Genomic DNA, 20,189 nt, shown 5'->3' with positions numbered 1-20,189 from the left:
CTACTTCTAAATTTTTAGGTTGGCTTTATGCGGAATGTGATGCTAAGTGATCAGCTTAAGGAAGATCGGATGGCTTTGGAAAACTTGCTGGCAAACTTACCCCAGAACAAACCAGGGAAAAGCAGCAGCCTAGAAATGACTCCCTATAATACCCCACAGCTTTCTCCTGCAACAACTCCAGCTAACAAAAAAAATAGATTACCAATAGGTAAGGAAAGCAAGCAGCCTTCTTGAGTGGTTTCTGATAGCTTGATACATTGTCTGTATGTTGTTTCTCTGGGTTAGTCTTTGACTGCTCCTTTAGTTCCTCCTTTTTCTGTGTAGATCGTGAAAAATTTTCTTATGCAAGGAAAGCCAGGTAACTTCCTTACTTTCTGATGGAAGTGTGGTGAGCTTCATCCCTCTGGATTGAGCTCGGGAAAAAATGCTGGAATTGGATGTTAGTCAAACTAGTGCAAAGATGATAAGGGGAAAGTTTGAAGCAGACCTCGGAGGGAAGATTGCTTAGGAAAGTGGTGAGGTGAAAGCAGTGACATTTAATTAGTAGGATAAAATAAGTTTTAAGTTTTTGTGTCTTAGAAGAGAGCAAATTGGGGGGGAGGATCAAAAAGCAAGAGCAAAACTTCTAGAATATGAGCTGAGAAGAGAAGCTTTCCTCTCCATTATTTGTCCCATCTAATTAGAGTTGTTTGTATATTGTTCACTTCTATGTTTGTTGGAGTGTTGTCCTGTTTTTGAATAGAATTCTGGGTCTTTAACTTTTCCATTTCAATAATATTTTCTCTTAAAATAGAAGTGTGGTATTCTTCAGTGTATATTTACATGAATATGACCACATGGGATATTTTTGTCTGAGAGATTTGGTGTTAGTGTATAATACAATGAAAATATATAGAGCCCAGTAAGTGGCAAAAAAACCCCACAAAATCAATCCCAAAACAAATCTATCCCCTGTTGGTTTAACTCTACTTCTGAATGGTTCTAGTCTTTATGCCTATATAGTAGTAGCACAACAGCATTTATTTTATATTATAAAATAGTCTTTGCTCAAAGGTTTTTATTTCATTTTTTTGTTTCATTTTAATGCTTTCGAAATCCAGGACAGCAATTGGCAGCCATTACTGCCTGGGATACTTCTGCTACCAATCTTTCAGCTCATATAACTCTAGTAACCCCATTTGGTGGGTAATATCCTCTTTCCATTCTTTTCTGTGAAAAACTTGAACTTACAACACTTGACTTAATCATTCCTTTAGTTTACTTTGCCAATCAGTTGCTTTTTCAGATTTCTTTGTTTCCTATATGAAGTTAATTTCATACGTACATGTATTTTTTACAAGCACCTTGTGTGCTTTTATGTAATAATCAGAATTTGGCTGTGACTTCTGCACACTTCTCTTTTTTTCCCTGGATCCAATAAAGAAATAACTGTTGTCATGCTGCCATACTTAGAAGTCTTAATTCCATGTGGATGTTTTTCCTTCCATGGTGCCACATGTGGGAATATGAGGCTACTTGAAACAACTAATGAAGAATCACAAAATAAACAAAGTAAATGACTTGATGTTGAATTGTTGTATGGGTTTGAGACACCTGTTAGAATAAGAGTGCCCTGCTTTTTATGAGAAAACCCATCCAAATAAATTAAACATTTATAAACCATAGGAATCTAGACCTTTTTTGCTGGTAACAAATTTCTTAATTTTCTCATTTAATTTATAAAGGGGCTTCCTGTCATTGGAATATACTAAATTTGCATATGCAAACAAGACACATTATATCTTGTTTCTCTAAACTTTTGTTTTCAATGTTTGCTTTTTCACAGTTCAGTACTCAGACGCTAGTTCTGTCTCCCAAAGTCTGACATTTCATTTTCTAATTTTATTTAGTGTATGGGCATTATTAATGCAAAACATTGCCATTCTGTATTTCCATTGTATTGTCTTTTATTGCTACTTAAACAAGGAAAAGCTTTCTAATGTTGACATTTCAAAATATTTTCTTAGCAACTCGTAGCAGAAGTAGATCAAATATTCTGATGGATCAGCATGGTGATCATGAAGGATCCTCCCAGGAGACTATCCCAGAAGTTCAGCCAGAAGAAGTGCTGGTGATTTCTTTGGGGACAGGTCCACAGATTACTCCAGGAATGATGTCAGAAAATGAGGTGTGCAAAATCTGTCATGTCTCAGATATTTGGGAAAATACAGGCTCTGTGTTCTCTGATAGCACAATAATGAAATGACACTACTATAACTTGGGTTATAAATCCAGAATAGTTATTAGAATCCCTACTTTATTTTACTGAAGTTTGGCAGTTGTAGCTTTCAAAAGTTAGATATTTTTTCCCCACTCACTTAGTATATCTGCAAAGTGCAAAAAGCAGTAAATACGGGAAAAATGAGCCCCACAGATTTTTGAATAGGCTTAAGAGAAAACTTGGCCTTTGGCTTCTGAGCCTGAGCTCTGCCCTTTGCCTCAGGAGGCACAGGTGAATGGCAGAACTGCCACACTGATCCTGATGTCTTTGGCAGCTCAGACTGGAAACACACAGGCTTCTTGTGGCCGTGTTGCAACCAGTGTCTTCAAAGTGTGTTGCTCAGGCTCAGACTGGTTTTACAGCCTTTTCTTTCACCAGCCATGGCACTGCTTCTTATTTCATCTTAGCTGCCTTGCCTGGTGGTTTGCAGCCTCCTAATAGTCAGTTTCCATGTTTTATTACTCTGCTGGGGTGATGAGGGAGCTGGTGGCTCTGTTGTTATCAGGACTTGCCTGATGAACACATCTTGGTTACCTTATGTTCTCTCCAGGCTCTGACTTCGGAGGTCTCTGTCCTTACTCAAACAGAAAGTTAGGAATTTGATTGTGATTAGGACCAAGGGAAAAAAATGCAAAAAAGGTGTGCAAGGTTTTGGGGGTTTTTTACTGCTTAATTATCTGAAAAATAGATTAATTTAAGGAAGTCTTGTTTCTTTGCCCCACTCTCCAGGTCTTAAATATGCAGCTTGCACATGGCGGACAAGGAGATGTCCCTGTTGATGAAAACAAACTCCATGGTAAACCTGATAAAACCTTGCGCTTTTCCCTCTGCAGTGATAATCTGGAAGGAATATCTGAAGGTGAAGGGCTACTTAAGTCTTGAAGAAGTTTTGTCCCTTTATTTTTTTTTCCTTGACTATAAGGGAACTTCTGTTAGATACAACATGTTATCTTTGCCATTTTGAAGACTGTGCTTGTTATTATACTCTGAGAGCCTGTCTTTTCTCTTAGCCCTTCAAAGGAAAAAGTCAGGAGCTAAATTTTGAACTGCAAAGGCGTAACTCAGTCTTGAGAACTAGGAAAAAAACCACTTAAATGTATTTAGGAGAAAAGAGGATTTTTTCATTTTTTTGAGTGCAGTACTGTGTAATGTAACCTAGCTCTAAACTTAGACTTCTCAGACTTATTTTTCATCATGTTCTAATAAGCTGTTACTTACCTCAGAATAGTTTCTGGACTCTGGACAACTTCTTTATATGAACCTTAGATGCAACAAAAGTTTACTTGTGGTGTTGAAGTGTTCTTTACAGATTACTCAGCATGTATTATTTTGTGTAACTTCTCTAATTTAGTTTTTGCTTGCTCTCTTCTCAAGCTAAAACAAATTCATAGGAAAGTAAACAAATTAATGGGAAAGGCTTTATTGACTTGTTAGTTACAGTTTAGTACAGTAACAGTGAGATTCCAGCTGCTTTTGGTAATGTTGTATGTATATATTATTGTAATTAGCATGAGCCTCATAGTATGGGAAGTACCAATCACTGTGCAGGTTAAGTGCCTAGAGAGTAGGGATCAAGAGCAGAGCAAGTATACATCAATTTACTGCTGCTTCATTTCTTTTTGTCTTCCTAGTTAATTGTGTCCTTGGTTGTTAATGCTGTATATTTAGGAACTGTTACTGACGTTAGTTTTAGAGTAAAATCTGTTTTCACAGGTCCTTCAAATCGTTCCAACTCGGTGTCATCTTTGGATTTGGAAGGGGAGTCTGTGTCGGAGCTTGGCGCGGGCCCCTCGGGCAGCAATGGTGTGGAAGCTCTGCAGCTCCTGGAGCATGAACAAGGCAGGTGCAGTTTCTCAATACAGGTGCCTGAGGTGCTGTAGGTGGTAAAGCCAGAGTTCTGTGGAAAGGTTTGAAAAACTGACTAGTTCAGAACTAAAATAAGTAAAATTTCCTTGTGCAATCGCTTTATGGGTTTGGGTTTTTTTTCCCCTAGAAATACTTCTTGTAGCTCATTGTTAGGAAAAGGAAATTTTATGAGATTTTGAGGCTTTAGTCTTTTATAGGAAACCACTAGTAAAGTTTTGCATGATAGCAAGTTTTTCCCTCTAGGTCATGGGGATTGGGGGATTACAGGTCAATTTGGTTTGTTTTCAGGCAGGGTCTCTTGAATAGTAAAACAATGCTTACTTTAAAACACTTAGTGGGAAGAATTAGAGGGTTGTTTTGTTACGGGTTTTTGATCATATTTTCAATCAGAAATAATAGGATAAGCCTTTTTAAAAATATAAGGACTTATTTCTACGTAGCCACAACTCAGGATAATCTTGATGACAAGCTCCGTAAATTTGAAATCCGTGATATGATGGGATTGACTGATGACAGAGATATATCAGAAACTGTCAGCGAAACTTGGAGTACAGATGTCTTGGGCAGTGACTTTGACCCAAATATTGATGAAGATCGTTTGCAAGAAATAGCAGGTAACTGGGTGGTACATCTGGTATGTTCAAATGCTTCACGCTTGCTCTCAAGTCGCGAAGCTGCAGAGCCCTCCTCCTCCTCCTCCCTGTCTGTCTTTCTGTCTGTGTAGGTGTTTTCATTGGTTAAACTGAAGATTCTCTGTAGGAAGATTTTGTGTGCATGACCTCCATTATATTTCGTTGCTCACTTTCATCCTTTCACCATTACCTTTCGTGTTTATTAAGGACACTTAAAACGTGTCCGTTTTCTCTCTGGTGTTAGAGCTGTCCTCAGGAAGCCTATATCTAGCTATACGCTTCGGCTTTACTTTTGCAGGTGCAGCTGCAGAGAACATGCTAGGCAGCTTGCTGTGTTTACCAGGTTCAGGATCCGTGTTGCTTGATCCCTGCACAGGTTCAACCATATCAGAAACCACAAGTGAGGCGTGGAGTGTGGAAGTGTTGCCAAGTGATTCAGGTCAGAATCGTGCTGGTTTTGCTTATATCTTTAGCACGAATCAAGACTTTTCCAGAGGCATATGATGCAAAACAACTGCCTCTTCCTTTCTTTCTTCAAGAAATTACTGTCCTAGGATTAAGGTAGAGGTTGTGAGTACTTCCAGTATTAAAAGAATAAAATGTTCCTAGGCAGAGAGAAGATGGAAGGCATTCTGAGAGACTTACTGTTGCTTAAGAAATTCTTCAGTGCCAAAAAAGGAGAAAAAGGATTGCAAAGCAAACTTCTGTTTGCTTTCTTTCCTTGTGATGTTAGAGTAGGGCTATCTAGGATCACAGTTCACTTTGGTTAGTGAAGATTTGACTGTATGCTGTTATCTGTAAGAAATGCAATACTTAAAAACTTTGTAGAATGCCCGTGCAGATGGAGCATTGCTCTCTGTGCAGAGCCCTGGTTGATTTAGTGGTTGATTTAGCTCAGAACGTAATATATTAAATCAACACATACCCCCTCCCCTCTGTATGTTAATGTTAAGGGAGGATGGCATTGAGTAATGATACTTTTTGTCTCTATTCTCCAATGTCTCCCATTTGTAGAGGCCCCAGACTTAAAACAGGAAGAAAGACTGCAGGAGCTGGAAAGCTGCTCCGGGCTGGGTAGCACATCTGATGACACAGATGTAAGGGAGGTCAGTTCCCGACCCAGCACGCCAGGCCTCAGTGTTGTATCAGGTGGGTTTCATTGTCTCTGAGAACAAACTGCTCTGTTAGAACATGATCAGCATCTGATTTGCTGGGCTTGTTTTACTTACACATAATTTCACTCATAAAAGAAATTTTGTACTCATTTTTGGATTTTTTTTTTGTACTCATTTTGGATTTTTCAAAGCAAAGTGTTGATCTTCAGTTCAGATTGCAAAAAAAATAGAAGACAGCAGAGCATCAAATACTCTGTGCTACAATAGGAATGATTAGCAGTGGAGTATTGATTTGAATGAAACTCCTGACTTTCCTGCATTTAGTTTATTATCACAGCTTTTTTTTTTTTTTTTTTTTTACTTTAAGTAAATCACCATGTATTAACTTCATTTCTTAGTTTTCTGCTAAATACTTAGAGTGAAGCATCTTTTTAATCCCCATTGTCAAAGTGTATTCATGGCTATGGTAGAACAGTTGAAGTTAAATGTTATTTTAGGAGTATAGAAATTCATAATGTCTCTTGGTGCTGCTGTCAGTTAGGACGTGGATTACGGTAGTGTTCCCCAAACATTTTAGCATCTTCAGGATTTTGCTTCCTTTTTTTTTTTCTTTTTTGAAAGACTGTTACAGATGCTTCTTTTGTTATGTGTAAGGTATCAGTGCAACATCTGAAGATATTCCTAATAAGATTGAGGATCTCAGGTCTGAATGTAGCTCTGACTTTGGTGGAAAAGATTCTGTGACAAGTCCTGACATGGATGAAACAGCTCATGGTAAGTTACTTACCTGTAAGCATGTCTCTTATAACTGAGGTCTTGATTAGAATGACATTTATAGAATCCTTAAATTTTACAGTTTCTCCCAATTTGAAACTTCTGGTGGCTAAACATAACATTTTCCTTATTTGCTAGCACTGTATTTGTTTAAGAGATTCCAGTACTTCATAGTACTAGAGCTTGAGTACTGGATCTAAGATGACCTTTCTGTGAATCAGTTTGTTTACACTCTTGAATTTTGGAATTTGGCTGCTCCTCAAGACTTCCCCACCTTTCTGTGGTCATTTCAGTGTACTACAGAGATCTTTCCCTGTACAGATATCTTTTAAAATATTTTGCAATATAAGTTTTTTAAAGTTCTGTTGCTGAGGGCTTTTTCCCAATGTCACTTATATGGTAGATAGTTCTTGATACAGCACTAACTTTTTCTCCCTGCCCTCTATTTCAGGAGCCAGTCAGTTGACATCTCCTCCTTCTCAGACAGATTCATTGCTTGCATTGTTTGACCCTCTGTCATCGAGTGAGGGTGAGTTGTAAAGAATAAGCAATTTTTTTTTTTTTAATAACTATTTTCAGTGCTTCTATGTTAGTACCAGCTAATTTGGAAGAATCTTAAAAGAAATGTGTGCATCTTCTCTTATGCTTATGACAGGTGTATCAGCTGTAGTAAGGCCTAAAGTACACTATGCAAGACCCTCTCATCCACCACCGGATCCACCCATCTTGGAAGGAGCTATGGGAGGTAATGAGGCCCGATTACCAAACTTTGGGTCTCACAGTTTAATTCCAACTGATCTGGAAGCATTCAAGCAGAGGCACTCTTACCCAGAGAGGCTGGTGCGCAGCAGGAGCTCAGATATAGTGTCCTCAGTTCGGAGACCCATGAGTGATCCTGGCTGGAACAGACGTCCTGGTAATGAGGACAGGGAGCTTCCTGTGCCAGCCACCAACACTGGAGCAGCTGTTCTGGTAGCTGCATCTCAGTCCTCATCTTCATCTCCCAGTAAAGATTCCTCTAGGGGAGAGGTAAGGCTTCTGGGGTTTTTTGTTGTTTGGTTTTGGTTGGGTTTTTTCCTGGCACGTTCACTTTAATTATGCATCTAATGCCAGAAAGCTGGTATTAAATATGCTTAGCCAAGGAATTACAGTGCACTTCTGTTACTTTTAAATGTTGGCCATTAATGTTTTACAAGGTAAAGCTACAGATGTTCAAAGTGAATCTGGCTTCTCTTGGATTTAATGGATGAACTTCATGTGATTTGGTGGGACTTCAGAAATAGATTTGTTGTACTGTTTAAATGTAAAATGCTGCAGCATCCTGAATAGTAATTTTCTTTTAAAAAAGAGACCAATGAAATCTAAGTTTCTTCATGTCTTTGGTTTTGTACTTATAGGCTGTCCTTTTCAGGAGGGATATTTCTGACTTAATCTGCTCTGGGTTTCTGTGATGTAGTTCTGTTTGTAGAGCTGGTGTAGAGGAGAAATTTTGTCTTTGCAATAGATACAGCAAATGCTGAAATGTAAACTCTGCCCTTCTACAGATTGAAGACCGAAAAGACAGTGATGATGAGAAGTCTGACAGAAACAAACCCTGGTGGAGGAAACGTTTTGTGTCTGCCATGCCCAAAGGTAGGATCATGTCCTTCTGCTTTTGGTACTGCAGGAAGAGTGCACACTGCCTGTGTTGATCTTCAGTCACTTCATGGATGGAGAGTTTTTACAGTTTCACTTTGAAAAGCTGACTGGACTGGTGTAGGCTTGTTACAGAGTAATAGCTGTCCTGTTTGATTTTGAGAAATAAAGGATTTGAGTTTATAAAATTGCAAGTGTTGCAGTAAAGAGAGAATTACTAAAATACAAAGTATGCAGTAGCTATGAAGAGGTGTGCAAGCTGAAAGGAATTGGTTTGGTGTTGTGTTACCTTAACCACTGGGTAACCTTGGAATCCTGATGTGAGGCCAGTCATTTCATAGAGGTGTGGTGTTAACTTCATTGCAGCTTCACTGGGAACTTGTCTTCATTCTCTGCAGATGGTAGCATGCTAGTTCAAGGATATTGGTAACTTAGGAAATCTCTTGTAATACAGCATAACTGGACACTAGACTGGCTATTTAAAAAGTAAAGCTTGTTCAAGGTGATGTTTGGCTTTCCTGCTGTGAATGATAACCACTGGGAATAGAGCAATGTGTGCAATGTTGGATATTCCTGCTTTCTTTAAAAACAGACTTTCAGCTAGCAAAAAAGCCAACATAATCCCTACAGTCTCTGTGTGACTTCAGATAACATTACAATATTTTAATACCACTTTGTTTGCTTTTCTGTTTCACAGGGTGCAATTTTTGCATCTTCTCCCTGAGCTTGGGAGTGTGAATGAGTTAGCAGAAAAGATTCTGGTGTTATGACCAATACTGGAGTTAGAACTATTGGCTAAGCTAAAGTGTAAATAAATATGTAAATAAAAATGGGAAGCTACCTGACTTGTTTGGCTGGTAATTGCCAAGAACATCCTAGAAGGCAAAACTGTTCTGCCAGGCTGATAAAGGTAGAACTTACTATGTACGATGACAGTACAGGTGTGGTGCACCTTATAGATAGGCTTATACTTTTTTTGAAATTTATTTGATGATAAACTTCTGCATTAGTCACTTTCTTAAAGTTTCTTCACTTAGGCAATTATCTCAGAATAGTCTTTGATAAGGTAACCTTTTATTTTCAGCTCCTATTCCATTTAGAAAGAAAGAAAAACAAGAAAAAGACAAAGATGACATGGTGCCTGACAGATATGCAACACTTCAAGGTATGTGAATACCATCATCATAGTAGTTTTCTCTCATAACCTGCCCTCTAGAGTTGAGAGTGCCCACCAGGTATCTATTTACAGATGGGTATGTGCTATTGTAGTTCATGTTCACAAATGGCTTTCTGAATAAGAAAGAGAATAAAGACTTCTTGCCTTGAAGCTGCTTTTAAATTGTCATGTTTCTGTCAGTATGTAAGTATTGGATTCTTGACTCAAGGCTTCATTTTTTTTTTCTTTTGTTCTCATTATAAAGCTTATGTCCTTATCATAGCTGAGCTATAGGGATAGGAGCAGACACATTCCTGTAATAATTACTTATTAAATATGATTTGAACGTGGGTGTTTAGTGTTCTGTTTGCCTAATAATTTCTGGAAGTCTTCAAATATACAAGAACCATTGTGTATACTCCATAAATATGCTAAGGATCTGGCATTATTTGTTCACTTTCATTGTACTTTTTTTCTTTTCTGCTTTTACCTCAGACTTTATATTCAAATTTTGTCTACATGGAACACAAGCAGCTATTTGCTTGATGTGTCTAAAAACAGAGTCCAAATATGTAGATGATTTTTGTAGTAGCTCTCAGTTGGAACAGTACAAGATTAACTTGTGTTGGGTTTCATGGTCTTTGCAGATGATCCCAGCCCAAGGCTCAGTGCACAGGCACAAGCTGCAGAGGACATTCTGGACAAATACAGGAATGCAATTAAGAGAACCAGCCCTAGTGAAGGAGCCATAGCAAACTATGACAGTGCAGGTAAGAACCTGGCATTAAAAATAAGCACCAACATATTTTCTCCCCCCTTAAAGATAAAAATACTTCGGTATTCTGGACCAGTGTTATTAATAACAGCTGAACAATGTGAGCTCTAAGCCAGGAACATTTTGACAAATAATCTGTGGGAAGTCCCTCAGAGACTGGGGGTTATATCAGTATTCCCAAAGACAGCTCCTTCGTACTGCTCTTGACATAGGTGATTGTTAATAGCACCTCTCCTACCATTTTTTTGTTTTATTTTTTAATTGATACTGAAGAAGTACTTATCTTTCCAAATTCAATTCTTCATAGTGATCTTTAGATTATATTTTTTTTCACTTAGTCAGAACATGATGTTTTATTTGCTGTTTCCATTCCCCCCCGACATTAGAATAACAGGAAAATACAGAATATTTGTCTATTTTTTTCTCTTACTCCTCTCTTAAAAGTACAATGGTATTTTCTTCATTTCTGTAGAGGCTCTTGGGGATGGTGAGAGCATGCATGACTCTCCACGTGATGAGGCTTTGCAAAATATGTCTGCAGATGATCTCCCGGACTCTGCAAGTCAAGTAGCACAGCCACAAAGTTCTGCTTTCTCCTATAGGTAAATACATTTGCAGGTTTAACCTTGCCCACAAAGTAGAATTTAAAAATTAAGCCATATGGTTGATTCCCACAAAAATCTTAATATGGATCAATTGAATATTTTTACATGCTTTTAGTTTTAAGCATCTCATACTATCATACTTCCACTGATCAAGGAGGATATTGTAATTTGAGAGGATAGAGCAGTTCTGTGTTCTGGAAAATTCTTTTAAAAGTGGTCTAGGTGCTCTAGCAAAAGAGTTTGTATTCTAAAGTCTTGAAAACATTGGTGTATTAAAATTATATTTAAAAAAAAAAGACTGCTTATTGAAGAAGCAGACTTTGCAACAACTTTGTTAAGACCATATGTTTCCTCTTTAAGGGATGCAAAGAAGAAACTGAGATTGGCCCTTTGTTCAGCAGATTCTGTTGCCTTCCCAATGTTGACACATTCAACAAGGAATGGTCTACCAGATCACACTGACCCTGAAGGTAAATGCTGTTTACACCTACAGGTATTTTGTATTCTGTGTGTCACTTCTTTTCCTCCCATCTCATGGCACTTGTACTGCACCATTTGTGGTAACTTGTTTGGCAGAGGTGCAGAAGGCACAGGCCACCTTTTGCCCCCAAATGTTTTCTTCCTTACTCCATGAACAAACCTGACAACTAAATCCAGTCTAATGTTTTTGTAATGAAGTATCTCAGAGTGCAGATGGAGCCTGAAGCTGTAGAATAGGCTCACAAAATACAAGTACTGTTGGGAATTGTGCTACAGCACTATGAGAGTAACTTGAATGATTTACTAAGTCTTTACAATGACTTAGTGTACATGTCTTGTGTTTGCCTCCTTCCATCCATTCTGGGTTTGTTTGCAGCCATGTGGGTTTGTTACATTAGCTGGACCTCTTCACATTTCAGATTGGTTCTAAATACTAAATAGGACATTGATAGGAAAAATTATCCCTTGATATCTGGAAAATTCAAAAGACTTCTTAATTAATTCTGGAAATAACATGTATTGCCTGGTGTATGGAAGTTTTGTTTTAAACTGTTACATGTTATCCATATTCAGAAAGTTTTATTTCCATCATGTCTGCATTTCTTTTCCTCAATAATTTTCCTCTGTTCTTCACTAGATAATGAAATTGTGTGCTTCTTGAAAGTTCAGTTAGCTGAAGCTATTAACCTCCAAGACAAGAACTTGATGGCCCAGCTGCAAGAGACAATGCGGTGTGTGAGCCGCTTTGATAACAGGACCTGTCGAAAGCTGCTGGCATCTATTGCAGAGGACTACAGGTAGGTAGTTCAGTATCTTGTCATTACTGGGTTTCCATTCATGCACATTTGTTCACTAGCAGATTGGAAAGATCCCTTTTGGTTTAAATTGTACTGTGAACTCAGTCAGAGAAATCTGCGTAAGGCAGAACTTCCTAATTCAGGTGCTTTAAAACCTGTGCTTTAAAATACCTGTGCTTTAAAACCTATAGGGTGAATATTCCTCTTGCAATACAACTTAGCAGTTTATAAAGTGATAGGCCTCTGTCTTGATTGTGAATCTGATGCAGAGCACTCTTTGTTTTAGGAAAAGAGCCCCATACATTGCTTATTTAACTCGGTGTCGCCAAGGCCTGCAGACAACACAAGCACACTTGGAAAGGCTGCTGCAAAGAGTTCTGCGGGATAAAGAAGTGGCTAACAGATACTTCACTACAGTATGTGTGAGGTTACTGCTAGAGAGCAAAGAAAAGAAAATAAGGGAGTTTATTCAAGGTAAGATTATTGTGGACTGTGAAGTGTTTATGTTCCTTTACTCCATATTTAGATCTCCATATTTAGATGCTGGCTCGGGTTAATGCTTTAAAATACAATTTCTGATCCTGAGGATCAGACCCCTAAAACAGTTCTCATTTCTGTGACTGTGTCGTAACAGTATGTGGTGGCAGCTAAGCTGTAGTAACTGCATTTTTCATGGTCTTAAAGAATGAGGGTAATTTGACTTCACTTGGCCTAAAAAGTTATGCTAAATCATATCATATAGCATTTGCCCCATGGAAGAAGCATGAATACTAGTAATTATTTTAGATCTACTGATTAATAGTAATTTGCAGGTCAGTCCTCAGTACAAAACCTGTGGTTTTACCTTGGAAGATTTGGGGAACAGCAGTAGTATGAATCCAATGAATCAAAGATTGAAAATTATCATAGCATAAGGTTATCAGCACCAGGAAGACAGCTTTCTTAAAACAAACTATTTCTGTGTTCTGTGTGCACATACCTGGCCTAAAGAAATACATTAGAAATTTGGAGTTGGTTCTTGCTCCTGGAGCGTTCAGTGTTGTATATTGAATGTGCCTGAATGAGCTGGGATTAAGATGAGAATTTACATCTGCTGGGACTAAAGGTCTGGTAATGAGATTCAGTGACCCAGGAAGGAGTTAAAGCCCATTCATTGCAGAAAGCAGACAGCTATTTCTAGGTGATCTAAAAGAGAAATTGACAGCTGTGGTGTTGAGGCTGCTGGTGGATGTGAGTGGCAGTTGTCCTCTGGTGCTGAGCACTGTAAGTATAAAGCTGGGGAATGCCCAGTGATTTGGTCATGCTGCATTAACTTGGCTGCACCACTCATTCTGTGGTCTTTTGATAAACATGAACGTTGCAACTATGCATACTCAATACAGGTAGGCGTAGGAAATAGTACACCTACATTTCCATAATGTTTTTCTTCACCTTCCCCCATTTGAGTATCTGACAACTTCATATGTGCTGGTTTCTACCAGGGCCTCTTGTAGCAATTGTTCTGGGTGTCACTTCTGTGGGTGGCTGGCAGGAGGCGTAAGAACTGGTACTGCAGAGGAAGTGATCAGCACTGTGTCAAGTACAGTATTCTGACCATATGCTTTGCTAAATGTTCTATATGCTTTTCCTCAAATTCCTCCATTTATTTCAAGCGTTCCTTCTTGTATTTCCGATATCAGGGTGTGGGCTAAGTGGCCTCAGTGCTGCCTGGCAAAAAGTTTGAAGTAGATTCTGGGCTCTTCTTTCCAGAAAAACATTATCAGAAGTGATATTTTTTTACTGAACTGAGTGTTCTCTCTCTTTTTACTTTTTATCAGATTTCCAGAAACTCACAGCAGCAGATGATAAAACAGCCCAAGTTGAGGATTTTCTTCAGTTCTTATATGGGGCTATGGCTCAGGATGCCATCTGGCAGAATGCCAGTGAAGAACAGCTTCAGGATGCACAATTAGCTATAGAACGCAGTGTCATGAATCGTATTTTCAAGCTTGCATTTTATCCTAATCAGGATGGAGACATTTTGCGTGACCAGTAAGTTAATGTAATTTTGAAGTACCTGTTTCCTCTGTTCTTGTTCATGCAGGTGGAAGCCGTTCAGTTTTCATGTGAAAAACTTGACTGAGTCAGCTGTGCCATAAAAACTCACGTTTTCTTTCAGAACATTTTGTTTAAGAACAAGGAGGTGCTTTAGCATCATGTGTGAAAGTTTGTTTGCAGCAAACTGCTTAGAACAGAACAAAATTTTAAATATAATGACTTGGGATACAGACTTCCAGATCTATAAGTGTGTATGCTGAGAGAATGATCAAAATCTGCCTCAAGGCTCAGTCTTTCCATTTTCTGTTTTGATACATTATTTTCCATGCCTTTGGGGTTTTTGTGATTAAGGACATGTGCAGTTTGAATGCTGTGCTGTTGTGTGGTTGGATTGGATTGTATGGCAAAATCCTCTGTGTCTCTTACTGACCTGGTGTTCTTTAGCCATGGGACCATCACAGCTCTGAATTCCTGAAGATCTCTCTTGTAATGTCAAACTTACAACTAGTGGGAAACTGCAGGGGGCTGCTGGCCGGCTGCTGCTCACTTTTCACACTTGGTTTTTGTTTGGTTTCAGGGTCCTTCATGAGCACATACAGAGGTTGTCTAAAGTAGTGACTGCAAACCATAAAGCACTTCAGATACCCGAGGTAACAGCATCTCCTTTCCTTACTTCTGTATGTGTCTCAGGGTTTTGGTTGTGTTTGGGACAGGAAGAGGGTTGTTCTATTTTCCCTCGTTGCGTTCCTTTTCTGTCTGTGGCAGCTGAAATATCCTGTAGGTATAAAAACACTCTATCCATGCTTTATCTTTCACTGACTGATCTTTCCATGTATATTTTTTTTCTGATTTTTGACTGTTGGGACAGTAAGGTTTAAGAACTAATGCTTCACTGCAGTACCTTGTAGTTTTTTTACATGAACTCAGCAGGAAACCACCTTCATTGTGAGTGTAACGTAACCATCTTGACTTAAAGCTTCCCACTTCTTTGGGGCATGGCTCCTGCTACATGTCTCTGGCACTTCATGTCCTCTGTGATGCACAGTAGTAGGCTGGACAAACACTAACTGGCCGTGTGTTGATTTTTTCCCTAGGTTTATCTCCGGGAGGCACCATGGCCATCTGCACAGTCTGAAATCCGCACAATAAGCGCTTACAAAACCCCCCGAGACAAAGTGCAGTGCATCCTGCGGATGTGTTCAACCATCATGAACCTGCTTAGTCTGGCAAATGAAGATTCAGTACCTGGGGCAGATGATTTTGTTCCTGTTCTGGTCTTTGTCCTCATAAAGGTGAGTTTTTTCACAAATATCACAAACAGCAGCTAATTCTTGTGATAAACAAGCAAATTTTGGGAAGAAAAATAACACGTTTGGGTAACTGGTAGTATGCTCGACTCCAAACCAGATCTAATTCAGCAAGTTTAAACAGAAATACTGTAAATATGGTCACAGTTAAGATTTTTGAATCCCAGCAAACTTTGCATTTGGAACTGAGGCAGGAGGGGTGCAGGCATTGTGTGGAGTGGGCTTTTTCTGAGCTGTGTCCAGCAGCATCTGTGCCTGCTTAAGGCTGTCCTCCTTCAGGTACAAGATCCACCTTAGGGCTGACTTTCATTGTGTTGCTGATCTTTTTTGACATATGAGTGTTTGGTCTGTCATGTCTCAGGTGCTAAAACAACAGGCCTTTCCACCTGTTGAGATCCTCAGTGGCTTTTACAGAGTCTGCCAATGTTTACTGTTCTTTCTCTTAACCTCCTGATCATTTTTCCTTATTGGAAAAATGCTTCTTTCAACAAGTCAGATGCACTCTGTGTGTGTGAAATGGGTAACAGTCACCACCCTACAGATAATGCCACAGTCCTGTGTTATGGATGTGTGAGGATCATTGCCCAAGTATAATGGTATTTCTGATGTCTGTCTTGTAATGTTTGATGTTTGGCTTTGCAAACAAGCTGTGAGCATCTCTTTCTTCTTTAACCCTCAGGCAAATCCACCTTGCTTGCTGTCCACGGTTCAGTACATTAGTAGTTTCTATGCCAACTGTTTATCTGGAGAAGAATCCTACTGGTGGATGCAGTTCACAGCAGCAGTTGAATTCATTAAAACAATTGATGATCGAAAGTAACTCAAACAGCACGTGTGTGTGGGCAGACTGTTAGCAGAAGAAGAGTATAAAAGAATGTACAACAGCTTCAAAAGCTAAAGAGACTTTCCTTGTATAATACTGTACAGAATTGAGGCATTTTAAAACACACCTTTACTAATCAAATTAATTTAACAGATTTTTCCTTTTCTCTTTTGGTTGCATTTTTCTCCCCTATAGATACTGGCACTGCAAAAGGGACCACAGGTATTTTCAGGTATTTTGGAATCTCAAAACATACAGAAAATTCTTCATGCTTTTTCCACCATCCCACTTGCTGAATTCTTTCTCATGTGAATTCTTCATTTAATTCCTAACAGGAAACTGAAACAAGAAGAATCAGGGCAACTACTTAGTATACTTTCTAGCTTAATACACCTTTTATTAATAAGACACCAGCCACACTGAAAGTTTGTAGTAACTGACATTAGTTATCAATTATCTTTCACCTAAATTTAAAATCTGAGAGGACAGTGTAAATATTATATAACTATATTTAATGCATTGCGATTGTCTTTGGACTCACAACCCTTTGAATAAAAAAGCAAAAGCCTCTCTGACCTTTAACAGGGTGTGACACTGTGTTTTGGTAACTAAAGGACTTCCTTGAAAGAATAAGATTTAAAAAGGGCAAACTGAACTATTTATTAAAATGTAATTAAGATTACTGAAATTTCTAAAACTGGAATTTATAATAGACAGACCTTATTAGATAGCTGAACACTTTTGACTAGGGCACTCGGGTGTTAGAAAGGTTTGGATATATAGAGGAGAGGGAATGTAAGTTACAATAGAGAAGCCTAATATAAAAAAGAATACCTTACTGTAATATTTTTTTCTGAACTATTGTGTATACTGTACAAACCCCAAACAGAGATCCTTAACAGAACCTTGGACTGTAATATATATTTTGATTAGTGACATTAAATACATATGCCAGGGGTTCCAGTGAATGTTTTTACTAAATGTTCTTCGTGTTGTCTGCTATGCAGCAGTGCAGGTTTTACTGTTCATATAAAATATTTTAAAATATAACACTGTTCTTTATGAAACATATCATTACTTCAGTTGAGGGTGTTTTATATATTTCTCACCCCACCTTTCCCTTTAAACTGGCAATTACCAATTTATAATTTTTTATGCACAACACCACATGGATTTTTCATGAATGAAATGGTCTGAGGGATGGTCAGTGGTTGTTACCTGTATGTAAGTACTCACTGTTCTTTTTTAGCTAGAATTACATTGAAAAAGGACAGTGAGCATTTAGCTCTTTCATGTCAGTATTATTTCTTACTTTTCCCAGAGTGTTTATTGCACTTCTGACAGAGTGATGTGTTAAGGATTGGTGTCTGAGCAGTAAAGAAACAAAACCTTTCTCACATTCTTTTCAAAATAGTGTTAATTTTGTGTGTGTGTGCATTTTGATGATTAAAGCCTGTAAGCAACTAGTACCTGGGATAACCGTTTGGTTAACTGAAATTAGAGCAATTGATGTCAAGTATCAAGTGCTTGGTTTGGCTGTGCTACTTGTCAAGGCATAATTAAACTTTTCTAAGATTCTAATACATAATTCAGTGTAGCTTTTTGCCAAACTGGTCACAGGTGAGAGGTTGGGATGGTAACTTTTTTCTTTTATTTATGGTCTTTCTCCTCTATTAGAGACTTTATTGTGTGGAGGAGCAATACTCAGTAGAAACAAAATTCTTCTCATCTGCCTTACTGTGGTAACTCAGTCTGTGTAGCATTGCAATATTCCAGTTATTTAGCCTTGATGGGGTTTTGGTGCTGAACATGTAACTTAATATTGCAAGCACAGCCCTGACCAGTAACATTCAGCAGTGAAGCACAAATATGCCCTTGAGGATATGGCCAGATCATATCTAAAAGCAATATAAATTTATTTATATTGAAGTGTCCTGTAATACTTAATTATTACTTGAATATCTGAGGTGTGAAGGCCGATACATGAAAGTTCTTTTTAGTCCTGCATTTGGGTTTTTGTCAGGGAGAGTATTTGTACAATCCATAGAGGTGGCACAAAGACACTGTGGTTGGTGGTTACTCTGCCTGTTGCTTCTGCTTGCAACCTTGGTGAGCAGGAGTTGATCAGGTTCTTCAGATTTACTCTCCCTTATGAAAAGGGCAAGAACCATTTCCTTCACAATTTGTGTCACTTTGGTTTTCTGCATAGAAAAAATAGATAAAAGAACTGGAGTCTTTTTAAAGTTATTATTTAGTAATTTTATAAACCAGTAAGTGTTTCAGTGAGCCTCAGGTGAGCTGAGTCTCCATAGCAAGATGGTCCTTTGCTGCTTTTTTCAACCTACTCTGAAAGTCCTTTATATAGTCTTGATAGGTGTAGTTAGAGAATTAGGCTTTCCAAAGAATTAAAAACCTTCCTGTAATGTTCTCTTATTATTTCCCCTGGTGTCCCGTACTGTTCTGTTTTAAAATTATAAATTACATGTATAGAAAGTGACATTGTTAGGTTTTGGTGTGCAATAGTAAAAGTGAAAAGGACCAAAAGTAACAGAACTGTTGCCAAATGGCACCAGCCAAGCTTGTACCTGTTGCTGTCATCTTGGTGCTTTCTGTTAATTAAATTATTTCAGTCACTGAAGAATGAATGGAACATCTTAGGGCAAAGGGAGTGGGAAGACATTGTTGGTAGCTGTTTGTGGTCATGGATTTAAGGCTTGGTTGTTGAGTTCAGTGCTAGTTGTTGGCATGTCTGCAGGAGCTGCCAAGTTCTGTGCTGGCATGGCTATGCCTCTTGGTACTACTGAGGTGGTATTTTCTTTTTTTTGGGTAGAGCAGTGGAAAGAAAATTTTTCATCCCTTGGAGGTTTTTTGGTTTTTTTATTTGCTTCTAACTAAATGAGACTTTTCTTTAAATCTTTTTAAAAATCTCTTAAAAATAATTGGAACATGTATGGTCTATTAAGTATTTGAGTTTAGAAGTTTTTGTTTTGAAGACCTTTTACTACCAAATGCTGAATGTAACTGCCATAAATTTCAGGAAAAAAAAGCCACGAACACGATCCTGTTTCCTGTAGGTAGGTTTCTGGTGAGCACAGCATTGGTTTGAAAACATCATTGTTCTGTGAAGCCAAATTCTCACACAAGTTTGAGGACTGCCAGGCTGATGCTGAGTGGTGTCTGGAGGAAGGGGCTGGAGAAGTAAAGCAGTAAAGCTTCGGGCAAATGAAACTTGTGTTTGCAGGAAGGTAACTGGTGTGTGTCTGTGCTGCCATGCAGCCTTTGGCTGGCAGGGGATGGAGAGCTGGAGCAGCAGGGAAGCAGTGGATAAGGAGGGAGAAGAACACTCCTGTTTGGAAAACAGCTGGGACTTGGTTGAACCTGTACTACTTGAGGGTTAATCTCTGCTGAGTTAGTAGTGTGTGTTCTGTACCTTTTAATTGTGCTTTACCTCCATTTAAAAGCTTTGTACTGCCTCTCCTCTTTGAAACTGGTAAAGCCTTTATAAATTTAAATTAATGAGCTTGCACAATCTTGTATACAGGAAACCCATCTTGTCTCTAACGTGATTACTAATGTATTATTCTGTAAAAACTGATTAAAAGGAGAGCAGTTTAACCGCCTGGGTTTCATGTTTCTGCCTTGTTCCAGTGTGATCCACAGTTGTGCTGGATGTGGCATTGCAAGTGTGAGCAACTTACCACTAACTTTGCCCAGTTCCCCGTTAGCATCTGTGCCCTGTTGGATCCTCAGACCTTTTTTCACACGTGTGACAACAGTGGGATCTCGGTGGAGGTGGTGTGGTGCTGCCATGAGCTCAAGTCCCCGCAATGTTATTGACCTTGATTCTCTCTCATTTGCATCCAGCATTTTTCATCCTCTGGAATATGGTGTTTGGGGACCTTTCCATCATTAAGTGGATTTACAGCA

General features: G+C 38.6%; 1 protein-coding gene across 17 annotated transcripts in view; it reads left to right on the top strand.

Annotated features, from left to right (window-relative positions):
* Positions 1–19,877, top strand: part of GAPVD1 (GTPase activating protein and VPS9 domains 1) — a 30,023-nt gene extending 10,146 nt beyond the window's left edge. For 5 of the 17 annotated variants that reach the window (XM_071766317.1, XM_071766333.1, XM_071766325.1 and 2 more), the window contains 22 exons: positions 19–208; positions 1,101–1,181; positions 2,007–2,167; positions 2,990–3,119; positions 3,974–4,099; positions 4,567–4,740; positions 5,057–5,197; positions 5,773–5,907; positions 6,528–6,647; positions 7,099–7,176; positions 7,303–7,676; positions 8,192–8,279; positions 9,367–9,447; positions 10,086–10,208; positions 10,686–10,815; positions 11,179–11,288; positions 11,936–12,095; positions 12,382–12,569; positions 13,913–14,126; positions 14,710–14,782; positions 15,227–15,424; positions 16,119–19,877. In XM_071766317.1, coding sequence (XP_071622418.1) covers positions 19–208; positions 1,101–1,181; positions 2,007–2,167; positions 2,990–3,119; positions 3,974–4,099; positions 4,567–4,740; positions 5,057–5,197; positions 5,773–5,907; positions 6,528–6,647; positions 7,099–7,176; positions 7,303–7,676; positions 8,192–8,279; positions 9,367–9,447; positions 10,086–10,208; positions 10,686–10,815; positions 11,179–11,288; positions 11,936–12,095; positions 12,382–12,569; positions 13,913–14,126; positions 14,710–14,782; positions 15,227–15,424; positions 16,119–16,259 — 3,216 coding nt within the window. In that variant the 3' untranslated portion in view covers positions 16,260–19,877. Of the gene's footprint in view, positions 1–18; positions 209–1,100; positions 1,182–2,006; positions 2,168–2,989; positions 3,120–3,973; positions 4,100–4,566; positions 4,741–5,056; positions 5,198–5,772; positions 5,908–6,494; positions 6,648–7,098; positions 7,177–7,302; positions 7,677–8,191; positions 8,280–9,366; positions 9,448–10,085; positions 10,209–10,685; positions 10,816–11,178; positions 11,289–11,935; positions 12,096–12,381; positions 12,570–13,912; positions 14,127–14,709; positions 14,783–15,226; positions 15,425–16,118 lie in introns of those variants that run through there. The other 12 variants (XM_071766318.1, XM_071766327.1, XM_071766329.1 and 9 more) reach the window with 7 other exon arrangements.
* The last annotated feature ends 312 nt before the right edge of the window (positions 19,878–20,189 follow it).

The sequence above is a fragment of the Heliangelus exortis genome, chromosome 22 (assembly GCF_036169615.1).
Source record: "Heliangelus exortis chromosome 22, bHelExo1.hap1, whole genome shotgun sequence".
Taxonomy (NCBI): Eukaryota; Metazoa; Chordata; class Aves; order Apodiformes; family Trochilidae; genus Heliangelus; species Heliangelus exortis.
The sequence above is the reverse complement of the archived record's forward strand: the minus strand, read 5'-3'. Positions and strand labels throughout refer to the sequence as shown.